This window comes from Hylaeus volcanicus, chromosome 5, assembly GCF_026283585.1.
Source record: "Hylaeus volcanicus isolate JK05 chromosome 5, UHH_iyHylVolc1.0_haploid, whole genome shotgun sequence".
Classification (NCBI taxonomy): Eukaryota; Metazoa; Arthropoda; class Insecta; order Hymenoptera; family Colletidae; genus Hylaeus; species Hylaeus volcanicus.
Genome location: NC_071980.1, coordinates 6,071,733 through 6,087,661, shown reverse-complemented (window position 1 = coordinate 6,087,661; position 15,929 = coordinate 6,071,733). Strand labels below are relative to the sequence as shown.

Here is a 15,929-nt window from a genome sequence, read left to right as displayed (position 1 = left end):
TTTTATTCGTATTATTGGATTTGATATCTTTATATATTTTCTCTTATTGACTTATTGATAACTATGATCTAAAATTACATTTATATTCAGAGAAAAGTAGAGAATTTATGGTTTGAATTAATTCATGTCGGTGGCGACATCTACCTGTGCAAGGTGGAAACTATTTCACAAAAAACTTGGGCGGTTCGCTGAGAGATGGCGCCACATTTTCGTGTATTTTTATTTACTTAAAAAATTTAATATCAGTCAATTATTACTGTACAAAACAACAATTAGAAGTGGAATTATGGTGATTGCGATGTAAAATTATGAGAGAAAAGTAAAAACTGTGAATATATGTGAAAAATTAGTTCGGTCGCTGCCGCTAGATGGCGATACCATTGCGTGTCCATTAAGTGGCGTTTGTGCTTTTGTATATAGTGAAATATAAATGCAATGAATGTTATAAATAATAAAGTATAATTTTTAACAACTATGGTACTGCTCATTCTTCTGGAACAATTATGCATCCCATCCATTATTTATGGCTGGTTGAATTCTTTTTGGAACACCCATGGAAACAATGGGAAGGCTCTAGGCTAGCCGCTCATGGTTATATGTGTAGTCACAGGATCAATGTAAATGAATGTAAACATGGCAAATTTTGAAAACGAAGGGAGTTCATACATAGAAGAATTAAACAATAATAATGTTAGTACTGGAGGAGAAAATTCTCAGGATTCTCAAGAAGAAATCGAAAATAATACCCGTACCGATGAAGAACACAAAGAAAAACTATCAAAATTACCATTAGGTCGAATTAAAACAATTATAAAAATGGATCCTGAAGTGAACATGGTTAACCAAGAAGCCGTTTTTCTAATTGCGAAATCAACGGTAATTATAAACTAACTATTATATATTGATATTTATTCAATTAATTCACATCTTTGATATTCGATTATTAAATTACATTTCATGTGTATGAACCAAACATGTACAACAATGATAAAATAATTCAGTGAATGGGATGTCATGACAACTAATACGAGTAAATATAAATATTTCGTGTTAATTTATTAACGTTACTTTTAATTACAGGAATTGTTTATTGATTCACTTGCTAAAGAATCTTATAAACATACTGCACGAATGAAAAAAAAAACTATACAAAAACGAGATGTAGAAAGTGCAATTAATAATGTTGATGCACTTGTATTTTTAGAAGGCACTCTCAAATGACACTTGTTGACAGAAATTTTATGTCTAATATAACATAATAATAATATTATTTTTGTATCTCTGTAAAAGAAGTTGTATTTTTATGATAAAAAAGACAATTAATAAATATTGTGAAATATTTAAATGTTATTTCAATTTTTGTGATATATATATATATATATAACAAATGTACAAGAGTTGAACCAGTAGGAGATATTGTTGAGTACAATTCGTAAATGAAAATGATATTCAAACTTCATTGAATTATGCTGTGTTAATTTAATTACAATAAATAAAGTTTTTGGATAAAAGATACAAAAAGTTCATAGAAATTACATAAAGGCATTTTATTATGAATTTTGAAAGACAAAGACATAGTTTTTAATTTCTTTGTGAAACAGAGACAACGGTATTGGCTGAAAATATTTAATTATATTTATACTAATATTTATAGGCTGTATGTCTAATGTGTATGTTTTTATTGTAAAACTCATTGAATAGACATTCATATGATTTCATTTGCATATACAAAGAATTGCACAATTTTATTATAATACAAATAAAATGTATAAATAAAACTTTTTAATAACGTACAGATTAATACATTTTTTTAAATCTTGATTGAAAATGTCAAAGAATATTCACATGAAATTGAGTATTTTAAACATTTCTATCTGCTACGTAACTTATGGATAATAGAAAAAAATCAGTCTTACTTCATGTATGCCAATCATGTTTAGTTTTTATATGCTACCAATTACAAATGTTCAGAGATCATAACTCATAGTAAATAATAGTGATATAGAAACATATGTCAAAAGATACAGATTACTACTTGTATAATATATACATCAATTACATGCGGAGGTTACTATTATAACTTTAATCAAAAATTGAACAAACTTAAAACATTATCAAATTTATATAATATGTAATACAATTTTTTATTATTTATTTTTATTTTAATATTTATTATTTGATTATGTTTACAGAAATAGAGACACCCGGTCCGGTAGAAACACGTGCAGAAAGGCTCTTACAATGGACAAATGAACAAAATGAAGAAAAGGGCTCCGTTTGTTGTTGGTGTAGTACACCATAAATTATACTCGCCAGGGACCAAAGATATTCCGAAAGTTAAAAAACCACCTACAACTCCGAAAAGAGTTACGAGAGTCACCCTCAAAAGATTGATGTTGAAAACTCAACAAACAAAACAAGTATCTCGACAAGACAGTAAAAAGAAAGAGGAGCAAGAGCTTTTATTTGAACGAGTTGACCCACATAGTATGACATCCAGTGTAGTAAGTAAATTTGTGCTCCCGTCTTCGAGATTGACAAGAGCAAGTACAAATAGCAGCACTACAAAATTTACAAAGGAAGAAATTGCATTAGCAACAATTAATAAGAAAGATGATAACAATTCCTCAGAAAAGAGCTCGAATGACGCTATCATATCTGATAAAGATAATAATGAGAAAAAAAAGAGAAGAATGATGAATCACTTAATAATAATATTACAGAACCAAATAAACAATTTAATAATAGTATTAAAGAAGTTGATTATAATGCTAAAAGTGCACTGTCTTCCTCAAAGTACTACTACTTGTCCTACTTTCTTCTCCTTTTATTAATCCAATTCGCAATCTGTATTATTAAGATTTATATTATGAGTGTAATATGAAAATGTCTCGTAATCTACATAGTTTTCATCGTGTTTTAATTTAGATTTAATTTCTTTCTCCTCTAAAATTTAATTCACAATACGTTTTTACTACATTTAATACACTGTACTATTACGGAACTTTATATTTAAAATAAATTTAAAATGTATATTTTGTTATTCTAGGAAAGTACAAGCAATTTTCACGTAGAAGTCAATGATTAAAATACTTTTTAAATCATTTTCCTAACATTAACACACTTCTTAAATAAGCTTTATCTTGCGTCATTTTTGCTATACTAAACTTTTATCATTGCAATCAAAATAAAAATCAAGTTATTTTTAATGACAACAAATATGTTACCGAGACATACCTATATGTATACTTTTTAAAATTTGTCTTATATAATTTGAATATTGTGCTGAAGTCACTGAATATTACTAATATTCAGATTGATCTAATTTATTTGGTTATTATTGAAATTTGATTCAAGGAAAGAATATGAAAATTCATCGGAGAAGTATGTATGGATATTACTGTATAATCATACATGAAGGATACTAAAAGATTAGGAAGTAACTTGCCATTATTTTTTACTTCTTACGTTTAGCTTTACGTCGCTTACAATCTCTAAAAGAGTTTTGATCTCCTGGTGCGCTTGAAGTTCCGGTTTTGCTGTGATTGTACAGATTATTTAAAAAGTCTTCAAAGTCTGCTTCGCTGTTCAAAAACGAAAAATAATTTGTTCAACAAATGTAAACAAAAATAGAACGTTTTTCATTAAAATTGTAAAATAGTGATACCTCGTATTTGGGTCTATTTGTTGCCGTTTTTTACCACTAGTGGCTGTTTGCGATGGTGGTCGTTGGCCTAAGACGATTCTGTACTGTACGCTATGAGTATTTGCTCTCAGATGTTTTAAATTACCAGCTTGACAAGCTGCCCAATCAGTGACATCGTATACTGCTCCTTCCATGCATGCATAATAATGCCAAAGAAAACCCATTAAACGAGATTCTGCCCAGATGTCTCCCTATTTAAAATTTTAATAATCTTTTTAGAAGTATGCTTTTGTGAGTTTTCATTTAAAATCTGCTTTAATAGTTACTTCTTTCGCACTATGACGTATTTTACATTGAGCACAAAATCGTGCTGCATAACAAGGACGTTGTGTAGGAATTCTTTTGTGCCTCAGGCCACAATTTGTACACCTTATTGTATTTGCTGCTTGTTCCATTTTTCTGTGAAGCTGAGAGAGTAAATCGCTCAGTTCACCCCAAGCTGCTTCTACTTGTCTTGTTTGGTCAAATGCTTGTCTACGTTCCTAAAAAATATTAAAAATGTATTTAATTTATATTGCAAGTACATGTCTAAAAGTAAAATTTTTATTTTATGATTAATTTTCATCACAGTTTTATTATTATACATATAAAAATAGTACCGGTTCACCAATTATATCAAAGGCATGTACAAGTATTTTGAATGCCTCCTCTGCACCAGGTTGATTATTTTTGTCTGGATGAACTAAAAAAGCTTGCCTCTTATAATACTTTTTAATATCATCATCTGAACACGTTGGTGTTACACCAAGTATACTGTAAGGATCTTTTCCTTTACAAGCTAATAATCTCTTCATAGCTTCTTCACCAGTACTAGGTAATGCAATATTAGTTTCAAGACCACCACGTATCCAGTTACTATTTTCTTCTTTTTCTTCGCTTTTAGCTTTTATTTTACGCCAAAATGCAAATTTACTATTTCCAAACCAATTATCTAATTGTTTACCAACAGCATTTAAGATTCGAATTTTTGAAAATGTTACAGCTATGTAAATCCATGAGTATTTCAAATATAATATGGTATGATACCATCCACATTTAAAACTAAAACAAAAATGTAGAAATATTTGAACACATTTCTGATATCCATGAAGCATTTCAAATATATTCATTTAATCTTATTATGTGTTATGAAATATAAATTATAATAACTTATATTGCGTATATTAAATATTACTTACAGTTGAATAATAAGATTAGCACTCATACTAACTACGTCAGATACTAAATGTAACAACCAATGAAATATTTTTAATCCAATTTTACACCAACGACTGGCATATTTATTTAAATTTTTACACAAATCTTTCACTGGAGATTCTCTATTCTCTCTTCTCCGATTTCGTTGAGCTTTTTTAATCTGCTGTGCTTTTTCAGCTTGAAAACGTTTACAGTTCTTTTCTTTAGTAACTTTCTTTTCTTCTTTATTTGTTTTATTTACAACTTGTTGGTTCTTTTCCATTTTTTCAGGAGAAACAGTTTGACTGGAAGTATTCATTGTGTTCAAGTTGTTATTTATTTGTATAGGTCGTTTAAGAAAATTTCCAATTGATTTTGAATTACTATTTTGAACTTTTGAATTATTAAGTGTTTCTCCTTTTTCTGTCTTCTTAGCTGTTTTAGAAACTTTTTTCTTTTCAAATTGATTCGATCTATCAAAAGTATTTATTTCATGAGATTCAGTTTGCGAACCAAGGTTATCTAATGACACCCAACGTCTTGGAAGGTTTGAATTATTCTTTTCTAAAACTTTCCGTGGTACTTGGATTTTTGGAGAATTGTGATCATCACTTCCAGATGAATATTGCCTCTTTAATACTGCAGATTTGGATTTATTCTTCGAATTTTTATTGGAAATCTTCTTACTTGTAGATTCAGGTTTCGGTTTTGTAGATTGAACTGTTAATGGAGATGGAGGTGTTGGAGCAGATTTTGTCAGTACATCGGAATATGAAGGTCGCATAGGTTTCACTTCTGCTACTACACGAGGCTTTTTATGTTGTGTGTCTGTGGAACATCTAGGTAGCTCATCAGGTTCTCTTATTTCTATGTTCAATTGTGGTACTGGTGTTACATTTGGAGACCCACCAAAGGGACTATAGGTTCCAGATTGATTTGGTACCCAATTACCAACTAAATTGTCAATTAATTGTTTTCCATTGAAATTTTGAGTTGGTAAATCAGATGGTACTGTAATATGGCGATCATTAAATAGACCATATTCTCGATCAATCATATTTTGATTTCTATATGATGTTATATTTGAAAGTTGACATTGTTCTGCCATGAATTGAGAAGCATTTCCATAAATTACATTGATATAATTGCCTCCTCCAACATCAATTGTACCAATCAAGTCATTATTTTCATTTATACCTAAATGATTAACCGTTTGCGATGGAAAATAAATTGATTCAGCTGCAGAATCATAACTTGACATATCTTGCATATAAAGAGGAGAACTCATCGGAGTCATTGATTGCATTGTAGGTGGATTAGACTGCGGAGTTTGACTAGTGATATAATGTCTTGTCTGACTTGAAGAATAATCTCCCCAATTATGAGACGTAGCTTGTTGTTGGTTTACACCAAATTGGACATAATGACCATTGGAATTTTCTAAATCAGCAGTCATAGCTTCAATAATTTTATCTAAAGACATACGTTTAAAGCCTGAAGGTGACTGTTGTTGTTCTGCCATATTGTGGTAGATTTCTATAAGAAAAAAAAGATTTATGTTTAAGATCTATATCCATGAATATATGACAAAACATTGTTCAACTATTCACATATAAAAGATAACATTTTACAGTGGAACGTGTTCTACAAAACTTAAGCATTTCTCATACTAATGTGAATAAACTATACTGCAATTGGTTTTTTTTTTAAACGTAGGTAACTTGAAATTATTTACGGATCAGATGCAAATGCAGTGTAACAAAATTCGAACAATAAAGAAATACCATTGGTGTAAAGTAATTCGATTTGAATTGTTGGTGGTATATAAATTGATTCTGCACAGTTTAATAACCTAAAACGAATGTTTCCCTGCGACACAGCAGGTGTAACGATGTAATACTTACATTCATCGGCAAGTATATCACCGTTGAATATCCGTTTACATTGTATTTAAAACAAACGGTTTTTTAACGTATCGCAAAGAAAACATCATACTTAAGTGATATGTGCAATTTTAAACTATATACCATGCGGTTAATACAAATTCAGTCACAGTATTTGTCCGTGGTCCGCACTACCATCAGATTCATAAACGGATCATATAAATAGTTTTCTTTCTGTATACATACATCCATATGCATATATATATATATAGATATATATAATACTGTTGCGAAAAGTTCCTAGATAAACGGATATGTCCAATTACTGGAACCGTTATGGCTTCAATATATAGAATCTTAATATAATTCTCATTAAAGAATATTTATTTCTCGTATATTAAAGTTTCATCAGATATATTGTTGGAAACAATCAAACAATGTTATACCTGAATTATTTGGAAACTGATAAAAGCATCGTACTTTTTACTAGAAATGTATACTTGTTATTACTAGCTCAACGCATTTCTCGCGTTCGTCTTTTAAAATAGGCTCGCATATTTTGTTAAATATTTTACAATAATAATAAAGACATAATTTGATATCTCTTTTGTAAATTATGAACATTTATATATCTGAAAATAATCGAATGACGTTGAAAACATTTATACAATTCTTCGTTTCATCAATGAATAAAACATCGATGTTTGATGACAATATAAATTCTTAGTAAAATACTTTGATTTTACAAACATTTCTGTATAATCTTCTTTTATACAATTTTTATCAAAATAGTTTAATCTTATTTCATAATGATCGATGTATTTTTAATATTTATTTTATTTATTTCCTTAATTTTCAAATCTTTTCACGTTAAAAAAAATGTTTAATTTGGCAGGTTACATACTTTAATTATTATTTTTTTTATCTTAAACAGTCTAATGAAACGAAATTAAAAGTAAACAATGTATGAGTACATATAGTATATTACATATAGATCATTTTTAACCATGTTAATAACTTGATTTCATGAATACAAATACTAAGCTTATAATTGTTATGATAATAGAGTAATTTATTCTTATCGATCCATTACAAGGCTCACTATTTTTCCTCGGTTTGCAGGCACAAGTCTCAATTGTATAACCAGCCACCTATAGAAGCATGTTTAGTATATTTTTATTATATATTACTTAAAAAAATGATGTACCTTTTGTTCGTAGCATCCTGATGTAAGAGGTGTCACTTGATCTTCTACTACTTTTCCACAAAATAAGGATGTATTTTTAACTGTAATTAAGTTTAGCTCTTTAGAACATATTTCTTGTTTTGTAATTTAAGTGTAATATACTTACTGGCATTATTATATACATAAGTATATTTTATACAAACATTTCCAGGCACTAAAGCACAAAGCTTAGATTTGTCTTGTTCTTTCCAGATGTTAGTTGTATTTGGTGCATCATCTAAAATTTGTAATTTTCATTATTGTTCCTAATTATTAATTAGAATTTATTACAAAAGTATATCAATTTTTCGTAAATGTAACATTCATTTTTATGATAAATACCTGAAATGATTAAAGGGTCTATACAGGGAACATCTTTATAGATCGTATGATTACATTTTGTATCATTAGATATACTATTATTTAGTAATGCAACCTGATTTTGCCATGTAAACGAAAAACAGTATGATTTATCATCTAAAGCTGTTATAAATTAGGTGATTAAAACATTTTCAATTAATTTTTGTTTAGATTTTAAGAAGTTTAAATGTTTTACGTATAATTACCGAATATTATAGACACAGCACATATAATTAAAAATAAACTTAAAATAATTTTCGTCATTTTGAAACAGTCAATACCTGATTCCGATCGGCTCAGTTTAGAAATGAAATTTATCTGATAAGAATAATCGCCGTTGCATTGTAGTGATATATCGTTTATCTTATAGCGCACTTATACTATAATATCACACTAGATCGTAATATACAAAGTGCAACCTTAATCATCTACGTATAAAGTGTACAGAAACACCTACTGCTACTAGCAAATATACGCACGTGGTATCAAAATACTTTTTATTCAATTAAAAAGAATAATATTAAAAATATTTGCAATTTATTAAAAAAGCTAACACATATTTACATTTTTATAAGATATAATGCTATTTAGTGGCAATGTCATGAGGTAAGTAAAAATCAGCCGTTATAAAAAGGATTCTTAGCCTACTGATAAAGATAAATATCCTTTGCAAATGCTTTATACATTTTGTTTTTGTTCTCTCAAAGATGTTTTTCTGTTTATTTATAAAAGTATTATTTGGAAATGAAGCAAGAAATTTGGTTAAAACTCATCATGCCTAGCTAATGCTTCTCCAAAATCTGTGGCTTGAGAACCAACAAAGATATCATATTTTTCTAATATTTCTTCTTTTGTAAGTTTTTGGTCTGCATCAGTGTCTGCTTCAAATATTAAGTGTCGAGATTCAGCTTCCGCATGATCAAAGTCAGCTGGAATAATCCAAGTTTTGACCTATAAAAAAATAAGAAATTTATTTAAGTTTACCTTTTTGATATATTCTCTTGGCAGAATATTAGCTCCTATTTAAAAAAATTAAATATATCTTTCTTACCTCGTCAAAATCTAAGAAACCATCACCATCCTTGTCTCGATACATAGAAAATTGTTCTTTCTCATTTTTCACCCATTCTGGTTCCTCTTCACCTTCTACACCTTCGTACATATCACCTGTAATAAAATATATAGTATTGTTTTTTTATTAGAAATATTATAAAGAAAGAATAAAAGGACAATGTTTTTAATAATTTTATACAAGATATTATATGGTATTAGATACATACCAATATACTCTGAGAGAGATATTTTGCCATCTCCATCTTTGTCAATGTCTTCCATGGTTTCCAATACTACAACATCTTTCATATGATCTGCTTCTTCTGCATGAAGAAAAGCAGCAAACTCTTCCTTTGTTAGAGCATCATCACCATCTAAATCTGCAGCTGACCAACGTCTACGATCTTTTTTAAGCATAGCTACATACGAAAAGGAATTGTCTTTAGATTTTTCATGATTTTCTGCTTCGTGTTCATCCATGTCTCCATAAACCATTCCCATGTACTCTGTCCATGGAAGTTTTTCTTTTTCTTCTGGATTGTGAGATTTCCATTGACGTTCAACATTATCTCGTATATAACGACGTTGTGTGTACAGTATCCAATCTTTAAGCTCTTCTCCAGTGACATAACCATCCTTATCCTTGTCTATTTTATCAACTATTATTCCTAGTCTTCGGGTACTTTCTTCAGGAGTAAGTTGATCAAAAGTCTTTGCCTCTTCGCCAAGAAACGCTTCATGATCATAGGCTGCATTATGTTGAGAATTAATGTAGTGCTCCTCTTCACTTGGCTCCTAAGGTAAAAGTTATTTACTTCTATTTGGTAACAATTGTTATGTTAGTGTTCCTTATTTAGAAATAAGAGAAAATTTTGACATGTCGAGATATATATATAAAAATGATTAGAGAACACTTCGAAGTAATGTCTATTCTTACAACTAAACTTAAATGCTACAAAGTATACAATATAAAATTCTTTGAACGTATTAAGTAAGGTTATGCATAAACATTCGTATTTTTGTTATTAAAGCGGGAAATTTTATCTGTTTAACGATCAAATATGAAGAGTTTTCGGCGGATGGACTTTCGAAAAGTTTCGTGTATTTCAAAATTAAGGACGAACCTTATTGATGACTCGCGACTTGTGTTCGTTTTCCGGCTTCGGGATCGCCGTCGCCAACACGGAAAAACCAATCAGAATTTGGAGAAGCATGAATATTTGCATAATTCACGTAAACACCGGACGAACAAAGGTAAAAAAAAAATCGATGAAACAATGAAAGAAAATTGTTCTGGTTCCGCGCGCTGAGAAATCACAACGGTGATTTTTGCGAACGAAATCTTAGAAGCTCCCGTTTAGCTTACTCAACTTCCACATCAGCAAAGCTTTAATGTCTTGCTCAGCTCGACGCTGTATCCATGTATCCCCACTTCCTAGCTACATATTCATTTCAGAAACCATTTCTGATGGTGATGCTGGAACGCCTTTGCTCCATATCGCTAATATCATTGCATGACCGAGATAGACTCGAGGATGTTGGATGGTCGATCGCCTAACGAATCAACCAGCCTATGATTACGCGTGGCTGGGCCACGTAACCACCAGCAAACGAATTGTTTACAAAATAATTATTTAAAATCGGATTTAGTAGTGATCACCTATTGGATTATTTCATAAAATAATAAAGCATCGATCGTTATAGGTCGGCGGAGAGGGCTGGAGGGGGACTAGATAGGACCTATTGCTTCAGAAGTCCTAGCGCGGTCATCGTTTCTCGGAAATGACAGCAGCAACAAAATTAATATTCGGTGGATTAAGAGCAAATAAATAGCAAATAAATATGGCGCAAAGATGGCATTGATATCTTTGTTATGTCTTATGATACAACATGTGGCTACGTTAGCTTAATATTAAGCTAGAGCAGCCACAGTTTGTCGAAAACGGCTGGGGCAAAAAAATTCATATTCGGTGGATTAAGAGCGAATAATTAGCAAAAAAATATGCTGCAAGAATGGAATTGATATTCCTGTTAGGTACAGAGATACGTAAGTGGCTACGGTAGCTTAATATTACGCTAGCATAGCCATTGTTTCTCGAAAACGGCTGGAGCAAAAAAATTAATTCTTTGGCAAATAATTAGCAAATAAATAGCAAAAAAATATCGTGTTAATTTGGCATTGGCCTTTTGAAATGGCTACGCCAGCTTAATATACGAATGAGTAGAGAATGCGTTTTATATTAAGTATCGCGGATTGTATATTATAATGTCCGTCAGGTTGAGACTTGGGTTAATTACGCAGTATGCGGTTAACTTATTATCGTCACAGTTAATTAAGAAGATGTTGTTTTCTAGCTAGAAAAAGACAACGCACTCGCAACGTGTATTCTGTATGTATCCGCAGCCCTACGTCTAATTTTAGACTCTACATCTGTAACGATATTTCAATTTCCTGTGGAAGTTTACAAAGTTGAGAGTTCAAATTTCATTCGCCCAACGCAAGAGTAACTATTCTTATAATTTTATATAATTTTTTATTAATATAATTACATTAGGGTGTTTCTATTTAAATGTTCTACCTTGTATAATGGAATATTAAATGAAATAAAAAAAGTCTAAAACTCCTCCTGCTTAATTTATTATAATACAATTACTTGTATTAAACATCTTTCCACGACAGATATATGTATTGTAATAAATATTAAAATAACAATTATTATTTTGTAACTGAATAAAATTTACCAATCGACGTTTTATTATTAATAAACGAGTTAAGAAATTAATTCACATTCATATTTTTATTCCTTGTATCGAATATTATATTTTGCCCATGAATTTTTCAAAATGAAATTTTTATGTGTTCATATGTACCATCTCGCTTCCATTAACAGCGGTAGGATTGATTTTTTTCGTCAAGAATTGTAGCAATAAAAGTAACAATAATTATTGCAATCGAATTTAGGTAAAAGAATAATAATGCCAGATTAATGTCAAACCCTGACGAATGACTATCATTCTACTCCCCGAAACCTGCTTCTTTGATGACAATTTTCAGTAATGTGAATGAGTCACTTGGAACGATTCTTTTATCTAGGACGTGCTTATCCAGTTATCTTATATTTGTCGACGATAAAGAGAATACTAGGTGGAGGTTCAGGTGCCCGTTGTTGGATACGAGCATAACTACGGTGTCTACGTTTTGATTAAATCTCATTGAGTGATTCTTTTAAAGAAAAAAGAAATTTAATTGTTGTTTCCAGTTGGATTACCTGTATTATAGAACGTACGAGTGTGTTGGTCGGCAAAATGGTCGGCAAAACTACCAGGCCCCAGTTGGAGCAACGAATTCAATGTATAAAATTTACCATCTTCTGCTTAAATGCCATCATATGGGTGAGCGCAAAAAAGTGAAAACATATACGATAGGATTTAATAAGTGACATAAAAGCAAGCATGTTAGACGATTTTGTATTTTACAGACTTCCGTACTCTCTTAATCTAAATTACTCTTATTAATGGGACGTTCTCTCTTTACGCTAGGTTTTTATATTTTTCTTCTTCTTCTTTTTTTTTTTTATTTCATTTTTGTGGTTCTTTATACAAGTGTCTTCTTATTTTTCAAATGCTACTTCATACTACGATTGAGTAATCGAATGCGCTTGTTATGCAAGGAGATAATTTCTGTCCAGTGAATGATCCAAATGTGCGCGCGATGACCGTTTAGATAGAAAAAATTTCTTTTTGCAATATACATATATACTTTTATTACATTCGAACAATGTGAGTCAGAACGCGGCGTGCTAATCGTATCAGTGTTTATCAGCGTGACGAATACGAGGCTGCTAAAGAATTAAGAATTTGAAGATTGTAGTATCCGATAAAGCCCATGTATCGCGTCTTCCTGTGTTTCTGTAATTTATTTCGACTTGGGCAAATTTGCTTTCGATGAACTCCTGTATCCTATTTCATAAGCACTAAATAATAACGCATAAGAGTTTGAATTCGAACAATTTAATTGACATGTAGTTAAGATTCCAATCTCGGAAGAGTCTACAAATAAAATGATCGTGAAAATGATGTATACGCGAGCAATATAATTCTAAAAGACACAGTGACGATTGGTGGCATGTCCGAAACATTTATTATAAATAACGACTAATTTTCTATCCATCTTGATCTTTAAATTCACAAGCAATAATTTCATCTATATTTTCTAATCTTTGTTCTTCCCTATTACCGTCACTTCTTTTCAAATGGTGGACATTAATAGAAAGGAAGAGTAGCGATTATTCGTAAATAGTTTTCGTTAATAAATTTATCGTTTGAAAATAACTGGAAAGCGGGAAGTAATGGCGGTGTCAACCCAATGCGTCCAAGTTCAATTGAAATTTAATTTCTTTGAACAGAAAAATAGTTTGGTTAGATATCGAATGAAATTATTCTTTTCTTAACAGTGATTGAAATTTCCTATGTATTTGTCATTAGTTGCTCGGCATCTCGATGTTTGGATTGTGCATGTGGCTGAGGCTGGAACCAGGATTCCAAGAATGGGTCGAATTTCTTGATATATATGAATTTTACATCGGGATTTACATCCTACTCGCGGCTTCGATATTCATCGTAATAATCACATTCGTCGGTTGTGGGGTCACGCTTATGGAGCACATCCTTGGCCTCTTCGTTGTAAGGCATATATACGTATATTAAATTACTCTATTAATTATTTTGAATCGATCACGTTAATGTTACAAGTAACAAGTTTTTAGTATGTAGGTCTACAATTATTCTGCTACGCTATCGGCTTGGTGGGGACAGCGATACTCCTGGACTATTCTACCTATGACAGCAAAATTCAACCGCTTATACGGCGTTCCATGACCGCGCTGATAAATAAATACAGCGACGAAAAAACAACGTTCATTTTGCAAATTATTCAAGAAAGCGTAAGATGATGTACACACTATTAAAAGAAGAATATACGATATTATTGATAACTAATTAAATGATTTTACCAAATTTTATATAGTTTACACAAAAATACTTTTATTAGTCGAAAAAAGCATTGGAATCGTTCTATATTTTATAGACTTCGAAATCAATTCTTAAAGTGTTCTTAATTTCTCGGTCGTCACACCCGGAAAATCCCTTAAAATAGTTACCTAGGTGATCTGTCTCAGATACTCCACCTTGTACAATGATATGAAAATGTTTAAAATAGATCGGTTGCTGCGGTGCCGATGGCCCAATGGATTATTTGAAGTTGAAGAAACCTCTTCCCAACGAATGCAGAGACACCGTTACTGGGAATGCTTTCTTCTATGGCTGCGTCGAAGAGATTTCGTGGTTTCTAGAAGGCAGATCAGGATGGCTTGCTGGTCTGGCATTGGCGCTATGTTTGCTTCATGTAAGTATCGTAATACTTGTAAAAAAGGCAATAGCGAGCAAATATTGTATCGCGATCGGTCCTGATCGTGATCAAAGCTCTGAAGCGCTTTTCCGAAGTTCGCTGAATAATTCGTTGCCTAATAATAGATGAAATGTTTACAGGTAATAATAGCTGCGCTCACTCTGGTGCTTGTACGAGCAATCAAGAAAGAAGAGCAGTCTGTTACGTTCAAACGTTAATGTTCGCTCGTTTTTCAACGTGCGTTATAGAAATCAGACTGCGGATCTTTATTCAAAATAAAGTTTTAGCTTTACTTTCAATAATTTTTTATATATTGCACACAGTGTGCATTCTGTTCTTTTTCGCACATTTAAATTTTCTGTAAATGCATAAGCATCCTCAGTCTACAAATTAGTTTACGTTTCTTAGTAGATTTGAGGATATAGGTTCGTGAATCGAATTTTCGAATGTTCGTATATTCACCAAAATGGATTGGCGATTCAATTAACAATACATTTAAAGAAGACTCTCTCTCTCTCTCTCTCTCTCTCTCTCTCTCTCTCTCTCTCTCTCTCTCTCTCTCTCTCTCTCTCTTTCTGATTTTGTGCGTAACGTAGTATAGTATATTATAATTTTACAGAAAAATATTCCAGCGAACTAATTGTTGATTATCCTCTTTGGTTTTGATGAAGTATACTCGCAAAACACCCTTGCATAATCGGGATATATTACACGTGTCGATTACATAAAACAAAGAACATAGAATTATTTTTATATACTTTATTTACAAAATTTTCAATATACATACAGTCCCGCATAATGGTCATTAATTTATTTACAATAATTTGCTCACTGACCAATTACAATCGTCATTAAACACCACGCAATAGTAAGTAATAATAATTTCAAACGACTCTTTGTAACATCGCACCGGAAATTCTTGTTTATTTATAGTATGTTAAATTATGAGCAAATTAAACATTTGAACACTATTGAACATCATCGAACAGCGTCGTGCGTTACAGCTACATGTAACTGTAACGAATAATGCATAACTGTCATTGGGCTTCAAAGCATTTACTATTAAATACAAATAAACTTATTACAGTTACGGATGATTGCGTGTTTTCTTGATTAATG

General features: G+C 31.0%; 5 protein-coding genes across 5 annotated transcripts; 2 read left to right on the top strand and 3 right to left on the bottom strand.

Moving 5' to 3' along the window:
• Window positions 1-392: 392 nt before the first annotated feature.
• LOC128876475 (DNA polymerase epsilon subunit 4-like) lies at window positions 393-2,225 on the top strand. The gene is made up of 2 exons (XM_054122891.1): window positions 393-876; window positions 1,081-2,225. Exons 1-2 carry the CDS (start codon window positions 622-624, stop codon window positions 1,219-1,221), a joined length of 396 nt encoding a protein of 131 aa, XP_053978866.1. The 5' UTR covers window positions 393-621; the 3' UTR covers window positions 1,222-2,225.
• LOC128876472 (dnaJ homolog dnj-5) lies at window positions 2,065-7,001 on the bottom strand. The gene is made up of 6 exons (XM_054122888.1): window positions 6,787-7,001; window positions 4,885-6,418; window positions 4,306-4,747; window positions 3,973-4,188; window positions 3,668-3,897; window positions 2,065-3,584 (listed from the first exon to the last, which is right to left on the bottom strand). The coding sequence occupies exons 2-6, from the start codon at window positions 6,402-6,404 to the stop codon at window positions 3,458-3,460; spliced, it is 2,535 nt and encodes an 844-aa protein (XP_053978863.1). The 5' UTR covers window positions 6,405-6,418; window positions 6,787-7,001; the 3' UTR covers window positions 2,065-3,457.
• Window positions 7,002-7,747: 746 nt separating this feature from the next.
• LOC128876474 (uncharacterized) lies at window positions 7,748-8,753 on the bottom strand. The gene is made up of 5 exons (XM_054122890.1): window positions 8,557-8,753; window positions 8,333-8,473; window positions 8,118-8,228; window positions 7,973-8,052; window positions 7,748-7,916 (listed from the first exon to the last, which is right to left on the bottom strand). The coding sequence occupies exons 1-5, from the start codon at window positions 8,612-8,614 to the stop codon at window positions 7,776-7,778; spliced, it is 531 nt and encodes a 176-aa protein (XP_053978865.1). The 5' UTR covers window positions 8,615-8,753; the 3' UTR covers window positions 7,748-7,775.
• A 115-nt stretch (window positions 8,754-8,868) lies between these two features.
• LOC128876473 (calumenin) lies at window positions 8,869-10,818 on the bottom strand. The gene is made up of 4 exons (XM_054122889.1): window positions 10,528-10,818; window positions 9,631-10,198; window positions 9,402-9,517; window positions 8,869-9,301 (listed from the first exon to the last, which is right to left on the bottom strand). Exons 1-4 carry the CDS (start codon window positions 10,627-10,629, stop codon window positions 9,113-9,115), a joined length of 975 nt encoding a protein of 324 aa, XP_053978864.1. The 5' UTR covers window positions 10,630-10,818; the 3' UTR covers window positions 8,869-9,112.
• A 1,713-nt stretch (window positions 10,819-12,531) lies between these two features.
• Window positions 12,532-15,907, top strand: LOC128876861 (tetraspanin-2A). The gene is made up of 5 exons (XM_054123611.1): window positions 12,532-12,796; window positions 13,889-14,086; window positions 14,170-14,346; window positions 14,622-14,807; window positions 14,951-15,907. Exons 1-5 carry the CDS (start codon window positions 12,710-12,712, stop codon window positions 15,026-15,028), a joined length of 726 nt encoding a protein of 241 aa, XP_053979586.1. The 5' UTR covers window positions 12,532-12,709; the 3' UTR covers window positions 15,029-15,907.
• The last annotated feature ends 22 nt before the right edge of the window (window positions 15,908-15,929 follow it).

Bases quoted from the DNA above. Each gene is read 5' to 3' on its own strand.
- LOC128876475 (XM_054122891.1), top strand. From the start codon at position 622: ATGAATGTAAACATGGCAAATTTTGAAAACGAAGGGAGTTCATACATA. The intron at 877-1,080 runs GTAATTATAAAC...TTTTAATTACAG, and splicing joins TTCTAATTGCGAAATCAACG to GAATTGTTTATTGATTCACT.
- LOC128876473 (XM_054122889.1), bottom strand. From the start codon at position 10,629: ATGCAAATATTCATGCTTCTCCAAATTCTGATTGGTTTTTCCGTGTTG. The intron at 10,199-10,527 runs GTTCGTCCTTAA...CTTTTACCTTAG, and splicing joins AGTCGCGAGTCATCAATAAG to GAGCCAAGTGAAGAGGAGCA. The intron at 9,302-9,401 runs GTAAGAAAGATA...ATTTTTTTATAG, and splicing joins GTTTCTTAGATTTTGACGAG to GTCAAAACTTGGATTATTCC.
- LOC128876474 (XM_054122890.1), bottom strand. From the start codon at position 8,614: ATGACGAAAATTATTTTAAGTTTATTTTTAATTATATGTGCTGTGTCT. The intron at 8,229-8,332 runs GTATTTATCATA...TACAAATTTTAG, and splicing joins AGACCCTTTAATCATTTCAG to ATGATGCACCAAATACAACT. The intron at 8,053-8,117 runs GTAAGTATATTA...ACTTAATTACAG, and splicing joins TTATGTATATAATAATGCCA to TTAAAAATACATCCTTATTT.
- LOC128876861 (XM_054123611.1), top strand. From the start codon at position 12,710: ATGGTCGGCAAAACTACCAGGCCCCAGTTGGAGCAACGAATTCAATGT. The intron at 12,797-13,888 runs GTGAGCGCAAAA...ATTTGTCATTAG, and splicing joins GCTTAAATGCCATCATATGG to TTGCTCGGCATCTCGATGTT. The intron at 14,808-14,950 runs GTAAGTATCGTA...AAATGTTTACAG, and splicing joins TGGCGCTATGTTTGCTTCAT to GTAATAATAGCTGCGCTCAC.
- LOC128876472 (XM_054122888.1), bottom strand. From the start codon at position 6,404: ATGGCAGAACAACAACAGTCACCTTCAGGCTTTAAACGTATGTCTTTA. The intron at 4,189-4,305 runs GTACTATTTTTA...AATATTTTTTAG, and splicing joins TTGATATAATTGGTGAACCG to GAACGTAGACAAGCATTTGA. The intron at 3,898-3,972 runs GTAACTATTAAA...AATTTTAAATAG, and splicing joins TACGTCATAGTGCGAAAGAA to GGAGACATCTGGGCAGAATC.